This window comes from Aegilops tauschii, chromosome 6 (genome assembly GCF_002575655.3).
Source record: "Aegilops tauschii subsp. strangulata cultivar AL8/78 chromosome 6, Aet v6.0, whole genome shotgun sequence".
NCBI classification, from domain to species: Eukaryota; Viridiplantae; Streptophyta; class Magnoliopsida; order Poales; family Poaceae; genus Aegilops; species Aegilops tauschii.
Window position 1 is genome coordinate 83,651,859 of NC_053040.3, and position 20,599 is coordinate 83,672,457.

At 45.8% G+C, this 20,599-nt stretch overlaps 1 protein-coding gene across 1 annotated transcript; it reads left to right on the plus strand.

Moving 5' to 3' along the window:
* Positions 1–1,231: 1,231 nt before the first annotated feature.
* On the plus strand, positions 1,232–13,359 carry LOC109733032 (uncharacterized). Its single transcript, XM_020292233.4, has 21 exons — positions 1,232–2,401; positions 2,987–3,294; positions 3,407–3,474; positions 3,708–3,795; positions 3,903–4,084; positions 4,221–4,357; positions 4,521–4,587; positions 5,647–5,746; positions 5,906–6,017; positions 6,669–6,744; positions 6,866–7,048; positions 7,451–7,611; positions 8,515–8,617; positions 8,915–9,122; positions 9,203–9,489; positions 9,572–9,693; positions 9,784–9,928; positions 10,927–11,019; positions 12,198–12,271; positions 12,577–12,630; positions 12,716–13,359. Exons 1-21 carry the CDS (start codon positions 1,365–1,367, stop codon positions 13,017–13,019), a joined length of 3,909 nt encoding a protein of 1,302 aa, XP_020147822.1. The 5' UTR covers positions 1,232–1,364; the 3' UTR covers positions 13,020–13,359.
* Positions 13,360–20,599: the final 7,240 nt, after the last annotated feature.

A 20,599-nucleotide genomic window follows, 5' to 3' on the forward strand; every position in this document is an offset into this window, starting at 1 on the left:
TTCTTCTTAAGCTTTGCCACGGGCTGCCCAAGATCAAATTCGGTCGCCACGGTAGAGCGCTAGCCTCTACTGTCAGCTTCCTGCCGCCGCCGTCCTCCGCTGACACAGCTCTCCCTCCAACCTTTTAGCAGTAAGACTGAATTCTCTTCCTTTCTTATTTCTCCTTTAACAGCAGCACTCGATCCTCTTCTTTCCTTGTTTCTCTTTCAGCGTCTGTATCTTCATTTGCTTATTGATTCCCGAAACACCTCCTCAATACCCAAAAAAGTTGAAGTCGTATATAAATTGGAAGAAGCAAGTGCAAGGGGGCGAGGTGGGACTATTTAAAAGGAGCATCTAACATTTTCCTAGCAGAATTTGAGCTAGCTGAGTTGCTTGCAATCCCTGTTACAGGGCTGGAGGTCACGAGTTTGAATCATATACCAGCATCAATTTTTGCCTCCCGTCCTCCACTGCAGCGGGGCCACCTTTCACCAGGTGTGTGACTTAAACGGGCCAAGGCGACTGGCCCAGGAGCCATAACACGCGGGTTGAGGCCCAAGTCACGCAATGCTTTTGACGTACAGGCAGCCAGCATGTAGATAGATTAGTACTCCACCTTGGATAGAAAATAAATATAAACGTGTTGAAGAAAAAAACTGAAAGCGTAAATTCACAAAAAGAAACGTATCGTGACGGTGAACCCACGGAGCCAATCCATACTTTATTATTAAAAAAAAATAGGGAAAGACTAAGGTGGCACCATTTTCTTCTACTTCACTAATGGATGATACCATCACGCCTCTCACCCTTCTCCTTCACCATGACCATACTTATTCACACACATCCTTTACCTCCTTCAGTCCAGAATCCATCGATTTTGGATATCGGTTTGTGCCTCTCCATCGTTGTATAACCTAACATCTATTTTCTGCAAAGTCATCGTCTCTCATTGACCTCTCCGCTCTCGCTCGACAGGGGAGGCACGAGAAGAGTCTAAATCCTTTCAATACCATTCACGCCCCTTGTCAATGTCATTGTGGTCCTCGAGTCGCCTAGTCGGAGCCACCGTGGTCCTCGAGCCGCCAACTAGGCAAGGAAGAGGAACCTTTATGGGTCCCACACGCGGTACATCGCCTCTTTGCCCCATAGGGCATGCACAAATCTCAAAGCACCGACCCGCTTGCGACGGACCAGATCTCCTCCGGGCCCCTTGACCCGACAGGCCGCACCAGTCTTCCTTCCCGGTCTCCTCCCACGCGCACGGGGCAGATCGAGCCTCCTTCAATTCTCAAATCTCAATCCCACATGGTGCTCCGCCGCGAGATCTGAGAGAGAGAGAGAGAGAGAGAGCCTCGCCGCCTCGCCCCAGCCAGCCCCGCGCGATGATGGCCGCGCCGGCCGCCTCCCCGGCGGCGCGATCGCGCGGCAATGCCGCCGCCGGCGGCGGCAGCGCCACGTCGACGATGCTCCCGGGCCCGGCCAGCCGCGGCAACGGCGGCTGCATCGACCTCAGCACCTCGGGCCTCCTCGCGCACGGCGCCGGCAGCAGCGTCGTCGTCTCCGACCCGCGCTCCATGCAGCTCGTCTGCGTCCTCCCCATGCCCTCCTCCTCCGCCACCTCGCCCGCCTCCTTCGTCACGGCCGTGCGCTGGGCGCCCGCGGCCAGCGCGTCCTCCCTCGCCGCCGCCGAGGACGCCGCCGGCGCCGAGGACGACCACCGCCCGCTCCGCCTCGCCGCCGGCGACCGCCACGGCCGCGTCGCCGTCTGGGACGCCCGCGCGCGCGCCGTGCTGCGCCTGCTCAGCCTCGACGAGTCCCGCAGCGTCGCGCCCGGCACCAGCGGCGGCGTGCAGGACCTCTGCTGGATCCACCACGCCTCCGGCTGGCTCCTCGCATCCATCCACGGGCCCTCGCTGCTCTGCATCTGGGAGACCAGCAACAACCCCCGCGTGCTCTGGATGTTCGACGCCTCGCCCGAGTACCTCTCCTGCCTCCGCCGGGACCCCTTCGACGACCGCCACCTCTGCGCGCTGGGTCTCAAGGGCTTCCTTCTCTCCGCTGTCCCACGGCATGACTCCGACATCTCGTTGAAGGAGCATAGGATCGTTTGCGGCGCCGGGGACGTGGCAGAGCTGCAGAGGCTGGAGAAGGACATATCAGCGCCGGCGCCAGCCCCGGCGCTCGCTGCTTTCCCGCTCTTTGCGGCTAGGCTGTGCTTCTCCCCACTGTGGAGACACATCCTATATGCTGTGTACCCTCGGGAGCTCGTCGTCTTTGAACTTAACTACAGCATTGCGCTCTCTGTTGCTACATTGCCAAGGGGGTTCGGCAAGTTCACGGATGTTATGGCCGATACTGATCTTGACCTGCTCTATTGCACACATGCTGATGGCAAGCTGAGCATCTGGAAGCGCAAGGAGTAAGTTTGCGCATCTTGCAAATATTTTTTTACAATAATAATTGAGGAAGAACACCTAACTGAGAACTTGACTGAATGCCCAATCTCTGAAAAGACAACTGTCATAATGGGCATTTTTATGGTTGACTACAGCCATAGAAAAAATTGCAATCAGTAGCTTAGTCATTTTATCTAAAAAAGAGAGAACAATTTAGAATGTACTCCCTCTTATAAAAGTTTACAGACGGGTGCATAAGATATTATGTATACATCCTTGGGAATGTGCTGACAAACATAGATGGTCTTATAAGTTATAACCATTGGGGTATCATGTAGTTGACATTTAAAAGGAATGAACAGTCAGCGATATGTGTACTAATTGGAAGAATATTTTTCTTGCCACACATTTTGTAGATGTCATTTTGCCATTTGTGTATGCCTCATTGAAAGTGTGTAACCTGCTCTGCTAGTTTGCTGGCATACATTCTTAACAATTTGCACACCAATATAGATATAGTTTCAGTATTGTACATAAATGGCTAACAGGTATGAGTAGTTTTTTATTGTAACATATTAAGTTCAACCTTGTTTCTTTTTTTATTCTAGGGGTGAACAAGTGCATTTGTTGCATGCAGTGGAAGAGCTCATGCCTTCAATTGGTACCGTTGTTCCTCCCCCGGCCGTTCTTGCTACTACGATCTGGCAGTCAGAGTCTATTTTTCGTAACATCGACAAACAATCTCAGGATTTGGCACATATGCAATCTTCACAGTCTATGATCTTTGATACAAAGTCGCACCAGAACATGTATCAAGGGACCATGACATATCTAACATCGATATCTGAAGATGGCAAGATCTGGTCATGGCATTTAACTTTTGACAAGTCAGTATCTTCCAAGAAAATTAATCTAGGTGCGAATCAGTGTTGTCAAGACAGCAAATAAATAAATAAATCCTATTCCTAGCCCAGCTATTAAATCGACTGATGATTCCATTTCTGTCACTAATGTCGGGAAGGAACCAGGTACATCGAACCATAGTGATGCTGGAACTTCCAACCCGCGCTCCAATGGGCTTGATTTTACAATAAAGGTTGTGTTATAACCCCCCCCCCCCCCCCCCCCTCTCTCTCTTGTTGACCATTGTAAGGGATCATAGTTCCAGTCAAATGTGAAATCTTTGTGCTGCTTTGCATAACTTGATCCTTCTAGATCTCTGGGACTAGGATGTACCTGTTTAGTGATCTAAATTTGGTTCATATCCCTTAACGCTGGTGCACTATTGCTTGCCTTTGCGGGTTTTCTCATGTTTGCTTTGCTATGCAGATTAATTTGATGGGCCAGCTTCATCTTTTGTCCTCTACTGTGACTACTCTAGCGGTGCCATCCCCTTCTTTACTTGCCACAGTAGCCCGTATGTCCCTGATGCTCATAGTACTGCTAGCTGTTTTCTTTCTGAAATTATCTTCAGGTTTTAAAATTTCACACTTTTATAACATTGAACAACATTTCTATCTAAAGGTGGTGGAAACAATCCTGCTCCAGCAGTACCACTTGTTGCTCTAGGAACTCAAAATGGGACCATTGAAGTTGTTGACGTATTGGCTAATGCAGTTTCTGTCAGCTTTGCTGTTCATAGCAGCACAGTCAGAGGCTTAAGATGGCTTGGAAACTCGCGCCTTGTTTCCTTCTCATATAATCAGGTGCTTTATACATCTAGTATATTGTGAATTTGTGATTGATAATTAAATGCCTGTCTACTTTCCTAATTAGGCTTTCAATCCACCAACAGCAAAGAGCCAAAGATACTTAATTTTCTCATTGATTTGACTGGTACAGGTTAGTGATAAGAGTGGAGGATTCAATAATAAGCTTATTATCACATGCCTGAGAAGTGGGCTAAATCGCCCATTCCGTGTGCTCCAAAAGCCTGAGCGTGCAGCAATAAGAGCATTGAGGGCATCTTCATCTGGAAGGTTGGTTTCATGTTTTGACCTATGATAACATCTTTCACTGTCCAGAACTTCTTATTACCCTTTACAGTTTGCTAATTCAGTGCACATAATCTTATCGCCGTTGTGCTTGCTGTGATTTCTCAAGCTCAATATTTGGTTTCTCAAGCATAATATTTTTTACCAGGTACCTTCTGATTATGTTTCGTGATGCTCCTGTTGAAGTGTGGGCCATGACAAAGAACCCGATTATGGTACTTATTTCTCTGCCTGTATCTATGCAAGTTTTAGAGCAATTATTTATTCTTACCCAGTTACAAGCTGACGCCTAAAGCGACTTGCTTCTATTCTTGATTGGATATAGATGGGGAATCTCTATAGATTCTTTTTTCGACAACCTCTCTAAAACGCATTGCACTTCACGGCACGGCCAAAAAAACAAGAGAAAGAGCTTAAAGTCGGCTTTTCCTCCATTAATCATAGTGTTACCTTTTGTAATTTTGATTTCCATATTTCGAATGTTATGCACATGAATTTAGATGCATATTTTTAAGTCACTCGCTCTCGTCTTGTGCATGGCAAATTGGCCTATATACATTTATGCTCAAACTTTGCTAGACATGGTCATGTTTATCAGACTGGAATAGCATCCATAATAGGCTGTCATATAACTGAGCTATTATGCCTCTGTGGAGGTATATTTACCATTATTTATCTTAATCTGTGCACTGAATTTCACAAAAGGATACCATTGGTGTGGGGGCCTCGAGTAGTTTTGATAAACAGATATTAACCTCAGGAATCAAGGTTGCAGCCTCTTTTTTTTTAAAGTTGTGTCAGTTTTTGGCAACCCTGAAAGGGAACTATCTCTGGAATAGGGAATTGTTGTTTACTTTGCATAGCCATTTAAAACCCAATTACCAAATCAGTTTTGACAAAAGGTGGTTGGAGTGTTGTAAATGATCTGTAACAAGGCACCAGAATAATTATGTTAACATTGTTTGATGTAGTGCCAAACAAATCAATTATCTTTGAAGTGCTAGGGAAAATACTATTTCAAGTAACTCAGGCTACAACCAAGGAATGAATTTAAAGCAGCAATACTTTTGTGCTAAATTTGCACTTCCATATCGTAATGAGAATCCAGAGGCTATACTGTTGTTACATTCAGTAACTGTATCTTGAAGACCATTACAGTAATAATTTATCTCCGTAAATTGCCCCACTTTTGCTGTATCATGTGTGAATCAGTTCTTTCTTGTCGTAGAAGTTCTGGAAGCATGATATTTGTAAATTTTCTGAACTGTTTGTAGCTTAGATCCTTGGCTCTTCCTTTTACGGTGTTAGAATGGACACTGCCAGCGGCACCACGACCAAGTCAGAATGCATCTAAGCAATCGCCTACCTCCAAAGGTGCACTATTAACTCACTAGCAAAGTCATATTATTGGAAACGTTATAGGTTCCATACTTGAATCATATATACTATCTATTTAAGCTTTCTACTCTTCTCTGGTTGCATTTTTGCAATATTATTGCAAGATGATACTATGATAGAATTATTTGGTTGCAGAGGGTACTGCTGCAGAAAGTTCTGATGAAACATCTGAAAGTTTTGCTTTTGCATTAGTCAATGGTGCTCTTGGTGTGTTTGAAGTGCACGGACGGCGAATACGAGATTTTAGGTACTTGAATGGCTGACTTTATATCTTTCTGCAATGAAAAGACACTCACATGCACACTTGATCAGATCATCAGTCTATACATTGCAGAAATCTATGTTATTCATTTTATTCTAATCCTCTACCCAATCATGCTAGATCATCACAATATTTGATAGGCAAGTAAAACTAATACGTTATTCTTGAATTCTTTATGTGACCTCTACTATTTGATGCTAGTTTTTTTCTGGCAATTTTCTGATCCATCGTGTTTCCTGCTTTTTCTTTCTGTATTGGAGTCAGAAAACAGTGGGCTTTTTGGTAGTGATTGCTTGATTGCATCCAGTGTTGTGTTTGTATTTCTCCAAATGATAAGTGGTGCTTGTAGGGTGGGAGATACTTGGTGCTTGTAGAATTAGGACATCAAGTACAGATTGTTATTAGTGATGCCATTCGAGTAATTTGATTATAATTGAAGCTAATTACTTTTATTAGGTTTGATTCTCAGAGTTGAGATCTTACGAATTCTAACTGGCCTAGAATGAGAGATCAAAGTAAAATTTTGTGCCCCACCCCCTCCACTGCTGGCCTACAGTTTATTTGATGTTTAACCACTACTACCCTCGTTTTAAATGTCTATCCATATTAATTATGTAGTTTTATTGTGTTTTTCAGGCCAAAGTGGCCGTCATCATCATTTGCCTCTTCAGATGGCCTGGTTACTGCTATGGCTTATCGTCTTCCCCATGTTGTATGTACATTGTGGCACCACATGTAGTTTATAAGTTCAATTTTGCAGTATTTTTTATGTGTAAGGTAGATTATCCTGGGACACATTCTGACCTAAAACTACTATTTTTAATAAAAAATAGGTGATGGGTGATAGATCAGGCAACATTCGATGGTGGGACGTTATAACAGGCCTTTCTTCTTCTTTTAGCACTCATAGGGAAGGCATTAGGAGGATTAAGTTTTCTCCTGTTGTTCACGGTGATCGGAGTAGAGGACGCATTGCTGTGCTCTTCTATGATAATACATTCTCTATATTTGACCTGGTAAGTACAAAGAAGCATTAGCTAACAGCCTATCATGTCATTGTCTTGCTCAAGACTCATTACCCACATCACGTGATACTTGTTATTGGAGTCTGATGTCAAATGTATGATTTTTAAATAGTTATATGAAACACGTGTATTTTGTGCAAAAAAAATATGCTAAGAATATTTATAAGAAGCTGTTATTTTCACTTGAGTAGAGAAAAGGTTGTTATATTGAATAAGTTACTCGCGCTCTTCTTTCATCCTCATTGTAAACCATGCATGTTTTATTTCCATTTCCAGTATACATCTGATCCTTTTGTATTTCTTACCATGTCTATAAACTGTATCTCATACTGTGCCATGATGGAACAAGTTCAAAATAGTAGTGTGCCACTGAATTCAGGAACTATGTTTTAGGATAGTGCAGATCCCTTGGCAAATGCCCTTCTCCATCCACAATCTCCTGGCACACTCGTCTTGGAGCTTGATTGGTTATCAACCCGAACAAGGAAGGATGAACCACTTGTATTATGCATCGCTGGAGCTGATAGTAGCTTTCGTCTGGTTGAAGTTAACACGTATGTCATTTTAAGAATGCACAACCTTTTCTTATTCCACTGTATTGTACGGATATTCTATTTATTTATGAGGTTTAGATTTGTCACTGTATTAAAATTCCGTCAATCTCTATGAATGAACTGATGCGACCAATGTTGTGCCCCATAGTGTTTGATTCTCTTCATGTGCTGTCAAGATGGCTCGTTAATTTTCTGAACTCTTCACATAGCATATATGCGTATGAACTCACAAGGAACTTCTGATATGGTATTCGAACTAATGTAGCTTGTTATTAATAATATTAAAATAATTATGTCAATCATATAATTCTCCCAGTTAGGACATACCAGTTAAACACTGAGAAATTGTCAACATAAAGGTGGATTAGAAGAATAATCTGTAAACAAAAACTGAACCCAACTTAAGAAAATAAAGGGAAACCAGCCATTGAACAGGAAAGGGCAAGAATAATATCTAAATGGCATTTGGTTGGTATGTGAATTGAATTTGGACCTAGCCCATAAGCACTATTCAGGCGCACTTGCACAATTTGTGATTTCAGAGTAGCCTCCTACCCATTATTCAAGGCACCGCCAGCGTGAATTGGCAGTAAATTTGTTTCTCTTCCATCTAACTTATTTATCCACCGGTCTATTATTTTTCCTTGCCCTTTGCTTTTTAATCAATATATGCTGTTGGTGTCTGGTGGGGGCGAACAGAAAAAGGTAGCTGGGTATGGTAATGCTTGTTCTCTAATTTAGTTTTCTGTAACTCAAAAATATTGTCCAATGCTCTGGGATGCTCTAGACCTTATTCAGTTCGTCACATGATGCTTTTTATGCGGCAGACGTCTGATGCTCTAGTTTCCATTTTAGATACCATATATGTAATTTTGTTTGTAACATCTGTTCTTCATGCACCAGTGATACAAAGATCAATTCTGCTTCTAGGCTGCTGACTACAAAAGAGAGATTTAGGCCAATGCCATTATGCCTACCAATACTGTTCCCCACAGCACATGCTTTGGTAAGATGGATGTGGTATCGTAATATTTGAACTCATCTTTTGATATAATCGTGTATGAACTCTATATTTTACTATATATTTCTTGAAGTTAGCTTTCAAAAGACTTGCATTTCATTGCTTTTGCTTAAAATGCTGCTGGCAGATATGGTTACGTTCTTTCATTTAAAGAACCAAGCCTTTAAGTAACTAGTGTTTCTAATCAGTCTCCTTGAATGGCCATTTTGGACATGCACTTTCCACCTTCTGAAGATTGAATTGCGACGCAACACAAACACTTATCCTTTTTTTTTGTCTCAGGCTCTGCGTATGATTCTGCAGCTCGGTGTGAAGCCTTCTTGGTTTGAATGCAATAATAGTGATAAATTAGGCTCTAACAGCTTTAAGGAAGGACCGGCAACCTTCGGGGATCTTCGTTCATACATGATTGAGACAACACTTCCTCCTATTGGTGATTCTGTAGTGGCTGAATTGCTGCTTAAAGTGTTGGAGCCATACAGAAAGGATGGTAATGTCAACAATATATTTTCTTTAGCAGATGATTTGGCATAAATGATGGAGATATTTCCTTTCCCTTTTGTTGAGAAGGTTGCATCCTTGATGATGGAAGAGCCAGCTTATATTCAGCTATAGTAAATAAAGGAACTTGTGCAAGGTTTGCATTTGCTGCTGCTATTTTTGGTGATTTCCAAGAAGCACTTTTCTGGTTACAGCTTCCGCAAGCCCTTCAGCATTCTCTGGATAAATCGACAAGTAGATCAAGTGAGAAGGGCTTCGAATCAAGTGTACGCGGTGATTCTGAACAAACTTCCACATTAAATAGGATAGCTTCAAGCGAGAGGTCTGCAGCCAGAAATGTGGCCAACAATACTGCGGTAATATTTTAATCTGATGGTCGGTAATTTCCAGCGTCCATATATGCATACTTTCGCATGTAGTAATCTATCCATTCTGCAGAGTTGTGGGCAATTAAGTACGATGGCATTTAAGCAAGAGCAATTGTGGTTCAATGCGAATGAAAGGATACCTTGGCATGACAAGCTTGACAGTGAAGATGCTTTGCAAAAGCGTATTCATGAGTAAGAATCAAATATGTAAACCAGTAGTTTATTATGAAACTAAGCACATCCATCTAATTCCTTGTGCCACATGTTTTTCTGCCAACTCAGGCTTGTCTCTCTTGGAAATTTGGAAGCTGCGGTGTCCTTGCTACTTTCAACTCCTCCTGAAGGAACAAATTTTTACCCTAATGCATTAAGGGCAGTTGTATTGTCATCTGCAGTGTCAAGATCTTTACATGAACTTGCAGTGAAGGTGAACAGCCGTAAAAGATAACCATACTCTTTTCTTCAGTATGGAACATAGCTTGTTTAGGACATGACACATAGTGCAATAGCGTACCAACTTGGCTTAAAGGGTAAAGTGAAAGGTCGATGAAAATAGCAATTTACATAATTATATAATTGTCTGCAAAGGATGTTTGGATCCACCTTCACAATTTTGAGCATCAGTACATTTTGAGTCATGCATGTTTCTCATAATTATGAGAAGTTAATATAAGAAAATGTGCTATCAAAAGTATTTTGTGGTATTGCCGTGATGAACTTAAATAAAATATACTCCCTCTGTAAAGAAATATAAGAGCGTTTAGATCACTACTTTAGTGATCTAAACGTGATCTAAACGCTCTTATATTACTCTAGTAATCTAAACGCTCTTATATTTCTTTACAGAGGGAGAAGATACAAAATAGCAACCAAAGATATGTCAAGCCACAAAGGAAAATAGCATTTTTTTAGACTGGAGGGAGTAGAGTTTACTTGCTGGCTTGCAGCAATGACGTCAATTTTAAATTAATATTTGTAAAGATATAAAATAGAATAGTGCTAAAGCTCAAATAGAATAGTAAAACGTCTTATATTAGTTTACAGAGGGAGCAGAATACATGCATCGTCTCTTTACTGTAGAATGCAAGCATTGCAGTGTTCTATAGCATGGTTCAACATGAAGTGAACTTGATTACTGTTCGTTGATCATTTATGTGCCACAATGTACTTCGGTTGTACTGTAGAAACCTGGTGTACATCTTATTAGTGTCCATGGATCTTACTTTTAGTTCTTAATAGTTAATAGTCTTTGTGATGTTAGGTTTAAATTTCTGTGTACTCCCACTAATCTAGAAGACATGAGCTTCCACATTTAGTGTCAGTTTGTCCTCAGATTTGAGCTAAGAATGTTCTTGGTAAAAACCCTATGGGCTATGCTTGTTTGTTCATGGAGGGGACCCTTAATTAAGTTATGATCTTTTGTAGGTTGTTGCAGCCAATATGGTTAGAACGGACAAATCATTATCTGGAACACATCTTCTGTGTGCTGTGGGGAAATATCAGGAAGCATGCTCTCAGGTAACATCCTAGCTGATATTCAATAATTCAAAGCTGCACCTGGGAGTGAAAGAAATAATTGTCTGTCCTTTGTGCATGTACACTTGTATGGAGAGAAGACAAGTGTGGTGCTTACAAAATTGCTTTTTGGAGTAAAAAAAATTATATTTTTTCCATGAAACTTTACACCCACAAAATACACATGTACTCCCTCCGTTCCTAAATATTTGTCTTTCTAGAGATTCCAACAAGTGACTACATACGGAGCAAAATGAGTGAATCTACACTCTAAAATATGTCTATATACATCTTTATGTGGTAGTCCATTTGAAATCACTAAAAAGACAAATATTTAGGAATGGGGGGAGTACATGCTTAACAAAAAAATGGATTTTCTCAAAAATTCCGAACTTATTTAACGAAAACTCTGAAATTCTGAACTCCCGCAAGGAAGAGTCTGCCGTGTGGACCCATTGCTAGTCGACGAAGTTTGGTCCTCGCGACCATGGCCGCCATGATCTCCTTGCTTGCGAACTCGCGGTAGATTTGCCCCTCTGCCAGCCGATGATGCGCGAGGAGGGCGAGGTTGTGTTTCGGTCCTTTTGCGCCAGCCGGAACGCCGACACCGGCTGCGCTGGCTGCTCCTCCGCCATACGGCGTTGAAGTCCATGGTGAAGCCAGAGTGGGCACGGGTACGTGGCGGCGGTCCGGATGCCACCCCCCCCCCCCCCCCCCCCCCCCCCCTGGTTTTCGTCCGGTTTGCGGGAAACAGACACGTGGACAGGGGTCCGCGTCGGATGGCATACTACGTCCGGACATCTTGTCCGGACATTTGCGGGCATTTTGAGGGTCCGCGTTGGAGATGTGCTGACAAAGCTTGGAATATATTGAGGGTACTGCTAAGAAAAGATAAGCCTCTCTAAAAATGATAAGTTGCCATTTCCTATTTCTATAAAATGTCTAGATAAACACCATTGTGGTTGCACAACGAAAAGAATCAATGGAAGATACAAGCATCTCTGAACTAACAGCATTTGGTTTTTAATTATTTCCTTTACATTGCAGTGTAGATTAATCAACTTTTAGGGGATAGCGTTGGAGATGCCCTTAGGCACTTAATTCGAGGGACATTCTATTACCGTGATGTTTGAATTTTCAAGTTAGATTTGTGCATAATGAAATTCACCTGAATGGTTCAGCTTCAAGATGCTGGTTGCTGGATTGATGCTGCTACTTTGGCTGCAACTCATTTGCATGGATCTGACTACGCAAGGTAACTTTATCAATTATTTTTTCACTCTCCAATGTACTTCAATTGTGTGCCATGTCTTGTCTCAACACACAATCACATGTCGATGGACCAGTATGGCCCTGTATAGCCTGTCTGCCCATGGCAGGGACTAGAAAGGCAGAAGATGGCAGTAATTTAGTTTGGTTTAGTCATCTGTTCATGTCAGTCTTTGAATAGCAGATAAATGGGCGCAAATGCCTTTTTGGGTAGCTAAAATGTTAGTTTTGCTGTTTCACTTTATTAATCCGCTAAGGTACTCCCTTCTGTCCTTTGCCTGACTCACGCAGGGTACTGCAGAGGTGGGCTGGTTTTGTTCTTCGTGGTGAACAAAATATGTGGAGGTAACTGATCCGGCACACACAGCAACACTAGTTAATTGCTTATTTATCCGGCCAGGTATCAATATGTTGTTTGTTTCTTTACTAGAGCTCTAATACTATATGTTGCTGCTGGAGCACTCCCGGAGGCTTTAGAGACGCTCCGCAGCAACCAGCGACCAGACACTGCCGCTCTGTTCTTGCTTGCCTGCCATGAGATCTATTCACAAATTACCACAGAGTCTAAGCCTGCCGATGAGGTGCCTGGATCAGCAACGGAGCGGAGTCAAAAGCTCCTGTTCCCATCAAAGAATGTGAGTGACGAGAACCTGATTGCGGTCAGCGAGGTCTTCGGGCAGTACCAGCAGAAACTGATTCATCTTTGCATGGATATGGAACCAATTGTGAACTGAGGCTCGACACAAGTTTTGCGGATGAACTGAGGCTCGACATCCGGTCTGCAACTGTAATTGTCGAAATTTTGTGTGAAGCTTTTCATCAGGATCTGCCCAGTGCTGGATGCTGAGTAGAGTGTTGCGTGGTATGCTACCCAGGCATCGAAGAAACAGCTTTTGCGATGTTGTCTTGTAGGTGATGACTGTTGGCACTGTTTTTTCTTGTACCAGTAATGTAAATTTTATGTGATGGGTTGAGCGAGCGACTGCGCAGTGAATTTAACCACAATGTATCATTTTTTTAGCAGAGATTACTACACTTGTTTTGCAGAACATATATCTGTTCAATCTGGGAAAATGTTTCACGTGCCTTGACCCATCACTATCAACCGGTGGATTAGCAACATATGTGTAAATCAACCTTGTGTATTTTGTTTTGGACGCCGATAACTGCCACACGTGTGGTATATTCGACATGCGCTCACATACGGTGTGTGATGTGAGCAGGAGGCAGCTCACACGGGCTGTGTGTGGGCGGACATTAGAATTGCCTACACGTGTGGGCGGGGCTACTTCGTGACACACGCCCAACAAGTACTACGCATCTTCACCCTGCGCGTGTGACATGAAGCAAAAATGCCCACACGTCCTGGCGCAGCTACGTTAGGTACCCCGTGGGGTGACGATTTAGTTGCCATCCTGGTTGGCAGATGTAGTTATCCGGGATGGCAAGTGTAGTTGTAAAAGCATGGCAACTCCACCTGTTTTGGTTAACTATAGTTGCCATGTCTAATTTATGATAGTTGCCGCGTGTAATCAAACCGTAGTTGCCGTGTGTGATTAACTACTTGCCACATATGGTCAAACAGTAGTTGCCATGTGTGTTTACCTAGTTGTCACGTGTGGTCCAACCATAGTTGCCATGTATTGTTAATCACATTGCCATGTGTGTTTATCTGGTTGCGACGTACGCGCAACTGCAGTTGCCGTCTAGCAAAGAATCACAGTTGCCATGTGTGTGTACCGAGTTGCCACGTTCGCGTAACTGCAGTTGCCATCCACAACGTAGGAGTGTCGTGTGGGACGAAAAGCAGTTCATCCACACGCGCATGACCTAGGTGGTGGCTGTGTGGGCAGAAACTAGTTCGCCCGCACAGCGCAGCTGGCAAACAGCGTGATGCGGGCGTGTGGGTAAACTCTCCAACGCCCACACACCAGCCCCGTCCTACGTGGCACAGAAAATCAACATTTTCGTGCCAAGATTCGTGCAAAAGGCACTGGACGACGATCCGGGTGTGTGGGCGAGTTGGGGAACACCCACACGTGTGGGCGTTAGTGTTTCCGTTTGTTTTAGGGAACTTGCATTTTGTTATGGTACTTAGAGCATCTACAGCCTGACCCCTCTAAGAGCAACTCCAATGGGGCGACCCATTTCGTCCGCCTGGCGTCCTTTTGGGTCAGCGCAGGCAAAAGTGATGGCCCAACGCGCCGATCCAAACCCAAATCTCGTCGGCGCCGACGCATTTGCGGCTTAAATTTGCGCCCCAAATGCGTCGGCGCGGACGCAGAACGGACGCCACGTGCGCCTCCACGGTGTCCGCCGCGGCCCCACCTGGCGGTCGTCCAACCGCCCGCGGCCAACCTGGTCAGCTTAATTTATGACCTCGCACCTACGCGTCAGCGACGACGGTCGTCCTTTTTTAAGCTGACTGTGCGGCGGGGCCGTCCTCATCCAAATCGCCGTCCACATCTTCTAGCAAGGTCTGCTCCCCCGTCGCCGGCAAACCCTAGCCACCACCACCACCACAGCGAGATGGGGCTCTTCTTCGGCGCCAGCAGCAGCAAGGGCAAGGCCCCAGCCATCCCTTTCCCCTCGGAGCTCCTCCCGCCTCCGCCTCTGCGCGAGGTCGACCGCAGCGTGCCGCCGCCGCCGCTCGTCGTCCGCGAGGAGGAACAGGCGGCGGAGGACGCCTACTAGGCGGCCCTTGCGGCGGTCTACCGGGAGAGCGAGGAGGACGAGCGGCGCAGGGTGGAGGCGGTAGAGAAAGAGGAGGCTCGGTACGAGGTGGCCATGGCGCGGGCCATTGCCCTCTCCGCGGCGAGCGACTGCGTGCTGCCGCCGGTGGCCCCGCCGTCCCCTCCCCGACGTCGCGTCAAGGCCGAGCCGGAGCCGCAGCCGGAGCCGTCCCCGAGCGCTACTCCTGGACGGGAGTACTGCGCGAGTGGGTCTCCGCGCCATCGGTTTGGATGGAGGCGACGCCGGCGCAGGAGGCGGCGTACATCGAGATGTGGCGCCAGCGACGGCTGGCCGAGGAGCGCTGTCGCGGCGAGTACGAGGGGATGCTCGAGCGCGACCTCGAGGAGGAGCAGCGCGAGGCCGAGGAGGAGGCGCGCCAGGCCGCGGCTGCACATGTGGCCGCACAGCCCCCCGCGCCGGCACAGCCGCCTGCGGCCGACATCGCCGCCGCCTGGAACACGGCGTTCCCCTGGGCCGGCCCTGCGCCGACCCTCATCGACCTCACCGACCTCGAGGACGACAACGACCACGCCTAGGGTAGCGTGCCGCCTCGTAGTTTAGTTTGCTTTTAGTTTTATTTAATGCTAATGTGGATGCGTGGACTCTCGCCGACCTTCCTGGTCGGCTTTAATGTTTAATTAAGTTGTTTTTATTTTTAAATATGCATGCATTGTTTTTTTGTCGGCGCTGTCAAAACGGGTCGAGCGGGCGTTGGGCGCATACGCCGACCCAAACGCGGAAGCGGACGTCCGTGTCCGCCTGGCCGACCCAAACGGACAAAAAACAGACAAAATCGTCGTCCGTTTGGGTCGGCCCGTTGGAGTTGCTCTAAACCCCCATGTATGTTCGGGCTGATGGCGTGAAAATGCAACCCAACCAACGCCCTTAAATTGGCCATATATGTTCCGGCTGTCCGGCACCCCTTAAACCCGACCCATATTTTGGGTGGATATGGGGAGGCCTGGAAGCGTCCAGGATTCGATAGAGCAGACCCACACCCAAATCCCTTCAATTTTTTCCAAACTAGCCTGCCCTGCCCTCTTCCTACGACGGCCCTCCCCTAGCTCCGTTGTCACCTTAACTTTGCCGCTATCTTGACCCCACAACAGCACCACCATCGGCACAAAATCCCTCCTCGTCGCCCATGACATGATCGTTGTCCTGGACGCTGTCGCAATATGTCCTGCTCTCTTGGTCATATACATTTCCTTCCACGCGTTCGACAAAATGTCTAAGCTATTTTTTTATTCTTTTGTAGGTAAAACCATTCGTGGGATGAGGAGTTTCAAACCAATCAGCTTGGTGAATTCATTCAAAACGGCGTTTCGTCAGATGATGAGCTCATGATGACGATGAGCATTCAGGAGGGAATGGAACATTTGTTGAACTTCAAGGATTCGATCAAAAGACGGAGACTTGTACACCGTGATAGGATCGCTAGCGCACAACTGCTCTACAACGACTACTTCCAACCCGGATGGGTTTTTTCGGCGTCGCTTTCGGATGTGCAAACCCTTATTCTTGTGTGTGGTGGAGGGCATGCTAGTCCAGTCTCAGAAAGGATTGTTGCGAACTCTCCTTTGTAGAAATGCACGAACCGCTCTGAGAATGATTGCATTAGGTACCACTGCAGATGATGTTGGTGAGATGGTCCGGATGGGGGAAGCACATGTCTCGAGGTCGCCGTCAAGTTTGCATGAGCTGTGGTAAAGGTGTTTGGAGCGGAATACCCGAGAGAACCAATTGTCAAAGACACAGAAAGGTTGATGGCAATTGGAGCGCCAAGAGGTTTTTCAATCAGCTCAGTTGATTGCATGCATTGGCAATGGAAGAGCTGTCCCCAAACATTTGCGCGGGATGCACCAAGGTCACACCAAAGAGGCCACCATCATATTCGAAGAAGTGGCATCAAAGGACTTGTGAATTTGGCATGCCTGGTTCTCACAATGACATCAATGTGCTCCAGCGATTTCCACTTTTCAAGAGACTTTGTGATGTGGATGCTCCCGTGCAACTACACGACACCGGGCACAACTACAACATGGGGTACCACCTTGCCGATGGTTCCTATCCCCATGGTAACAAATAATGCCTTGCAACAATGCAAGAAGCAGCCAGGAAGAATATGCAGAGAGCATTCTGAGTGCTCCATGCTCTTTGGAGTATTGTTTGTGGAGCTGCAGTGATGTGAGAATCAAATACATTGTGGCAACTGATGATATTTTGTGTTATCTTGCACAACATGATTGTCGAGGATGAGGGTGAAGGGGCAGCCCAAACACGTGATTTTGAGAATTCCGAAATAAATGTCCTCCTCCCAGAACAAGATGTCAAGCATGTCGTGAAATTTCTAGAGACTCGTCAGAATTTTCGAGATCAAAAAGTGCACATGTAACTATTCAATGATCTTGTGGAGCATATGTGGACCCACAATGGAAACCAAGGAATTTAATGTTTGAACTGTGCACTCAGAACAATTTTTAGGTTTGAACCATGTATTTTTCGCTATGAAAAAATGTTGTTTACATGTGGTATTCATGTGTACGATCGACGCGCATGTGTTTACATTTGAGGATTTGAAAATGAAAGACGTGAATGCAGTGGAGGACATTTGAGGGGTCGTCTGGTGCTGTCCGGGGTCACATCCGGAGGGGGTGGGGGCGGGGTCCGCGCATGTTTAGTGAGTCGGATTTGCCAAGTCCGAGTATACATGCTCTTAAGAAACTTGTAGTAGGAGTACTTCGGAATTTGGAAACTGCTGACTTATCATTCAAGGAGGACGTCCTCGCCGACAGTTGGGTGGAAATCGTCACATTTGCATGATGCACCAGAAACAGGGATATTTTTTTTTGGGTTTTTATCAGTTTTGCCATCGATTGTACTACACTACTCAGTTTTGCCACTAAAGTTTTTCACTGCTCAGAAATGCCACTGTTCCGTTAGGTGCGTGCTCAAAAAAGCCATTTTTTCACCGTTACCGTGAGGTCAATGGACGTTGACCGAAGGTAGACGACGAAAATACCCCTGTTCCTTTTGTCAACTATCCTCTCTTTTTTTTGAGCTATGGGCCCATCTGTAAGGCGAGCATGAAAATAGAAGACGAAAATTGGAGCCGAGGTCAATGGATGTTGACCGAAGGTAGACGACGAAAATACCCCTATTCCTTTTGTCAACTATCCTCTCTTTTTTTGAGCTATGGGCCCACCTGTAAGGCGAGCATGAAAATAGAAGACGAAAATTGGAGCCAAGGGGTTTCTCGAACCCAAGACCACGACCTGGACAGGTGCGCGTGCTAACGAGTTGAGCTAAGGGAAACTTTTGGTATAGAAGAAAATGTATGTCATATATCCTTTAGGTAAATAATATTCAAACCGAACAGTATATAATATCATTTTTTGTTGCTCGCTACTCCATTTCTCCAGCTAGCTAATTCATGCATCACACACTAATTGACAGCAACAACAAATATGATAGCAGGAGCACATGATTTTCTAAATTTCTCTGAAAATTTCAGCATTGTGCCTGCCCATTTTTCTGAAAACAACACAAACGCAGCAAGGTTTACAAACTTCACAGGTGCAACCTTTTTTTACTTCTAGTATCCATAATTCCATAGCCATCCTGACCATCAGAACACGTGTATCAAATTGCACATGAGTATCAACAAGGCACCAATCAGCTACTACAAATTCTACACAAGAAATTCCATCTCTACAAGCTACTATGAGCCACACACCCACCACACTTAGAATTAGCATACTCACCCTGCAAGAATTTCAGAGGCTACAACATGTTGGGGCGTTCGGTGGCCGACGCACCTCTCCGATTCAAGACGGTTGTCCGTCACCATTGCCATGGAACAAATCACTTCAAGGCATCACGGGAGGTGGCGGAGCTGGACTTGGGAGGAGCTGCGAAGTCAGGCGGGAGAAGCACCGGAGCTGCCTGCCTCGAGTGGCGGTGCTAGGCGGGAGGCAGCGCCGAAGCCGCGCGAGGGCGGCGCTGGGCGGGCAGCGCGGCGGCTGCGGCGAGTGGAGGAGCGCCGGAGCTGGGTGGGCAGCCTGGCGACCGGCGGTTGCAGTTGAGGATCGGTAGACGGCGGATAGGGATTGTGGTTCCGGCTAGGGAAACTGATACGAGCAGGTTAGATATTGGATAAGGTTAAATACATCTGTTCCTCAAACAAATGCTTTCATTGGATGTGGTGGTTAGCTTGCCCGCTCACCACACTCACGTCTCTGGTTCGATCCACAATGTCGCTCTTTTTCCTCGTAATTTCTTTTCCTACTCCTTAACAAGTTGGGCCCACACCATGGAGAGAGATCTTGCAAATGAGACCAGGGGCATTGTAGTCATACTAGAAGAACGCCCGTGCGTTGCAACGGGGCCACATTAACTTTAAAAGTTCAATATTAATATTCTCATACATATCAAGTGACATTGGCGACCTTTTTACCATCAAATCCGCACACACACACTCTCTCCCTCCCTCTTCCTCACTCTCTCTCCCCCTCTCCCTCTCTCTCTCTAACACACACACACACACATATCCATCTTATTGGGTACGGGACCATAATCCATCTATTTCACACACACACGCTAGTGCATAACAATATGGATTATGTGTATTATATTTGCCACCACAACTGAGGGAATTAATTTCATGTAAATCAGCCAGCCACAGCTCCAAGAATACGTGGAGGAGGTGGCCCGGGTCAGCGTCGGCGCCGTCCGGCGCGGGCCACGGGCCCGCTTCCAAGTGCGTCTGCGCGCCGGCCACCCATGTCGGGTCCTTCAAGTGCCGCTTCCACCGCACCAACTCCCAGGGCCACGTCCACAGTCAGGGCCAGGGAAGCCACCCTTCTTCGCCCCCTTCACCGGCCGCGGCCAACGCGGTGCCGCGGCACCCGGCCTCGCCGTCCTCGTCCTCCGGCACCGTCGCGACCCAGTGACGCAGCCCAAGCATCGGCCTCGAGAATCAAGAACGCTCGACAACAGAGAGGGAAGGGAAGATCATATACATGTCATAAGAAAGGGAGTTTATTTACTGCTCCCTTGATGTATTGTTTCCTTTGTTTGGAGATTGATTACCATCCGCGAGTTAAGGTAAGGTTAATGTGATTGAGCGATTTTTCTGAAAATCAATTATTTGTTTTCTAATTAATGTGATTGAGTGATTTAAGGTAAGGTTAATTAATTTAGATTTGATCTTTAGAGATTGCTCGTGATTGATTCTACATTACTAAATAACTTGCGCCAGTATGGAAAGTTCTGATCTGTTCAGATTTCTTTCGTTGTGTGAGAGGGTGACGCGAAAATAAACCGATGAAGTGGGGGAGGGGACGAAAAAAAATCTACGAAAAAAAACCAGCAAAGGAGGGAGGAGGTACCAAAAAAACCATGGGAGGTGGGACGAAAAAAACCCTGGAAGCGAGACTACCAACTGCTCCATTAGAAGTAGAGATAACGTGGTCAACGTCCATTGACCTCACAATAACGGTGAAAAAATGGCTTTTTTGAGCACGCGCCTAACGGAACAGTGGCATTTCTGAGCAGTAAAAGAATTTAGTGGCAGAACTGA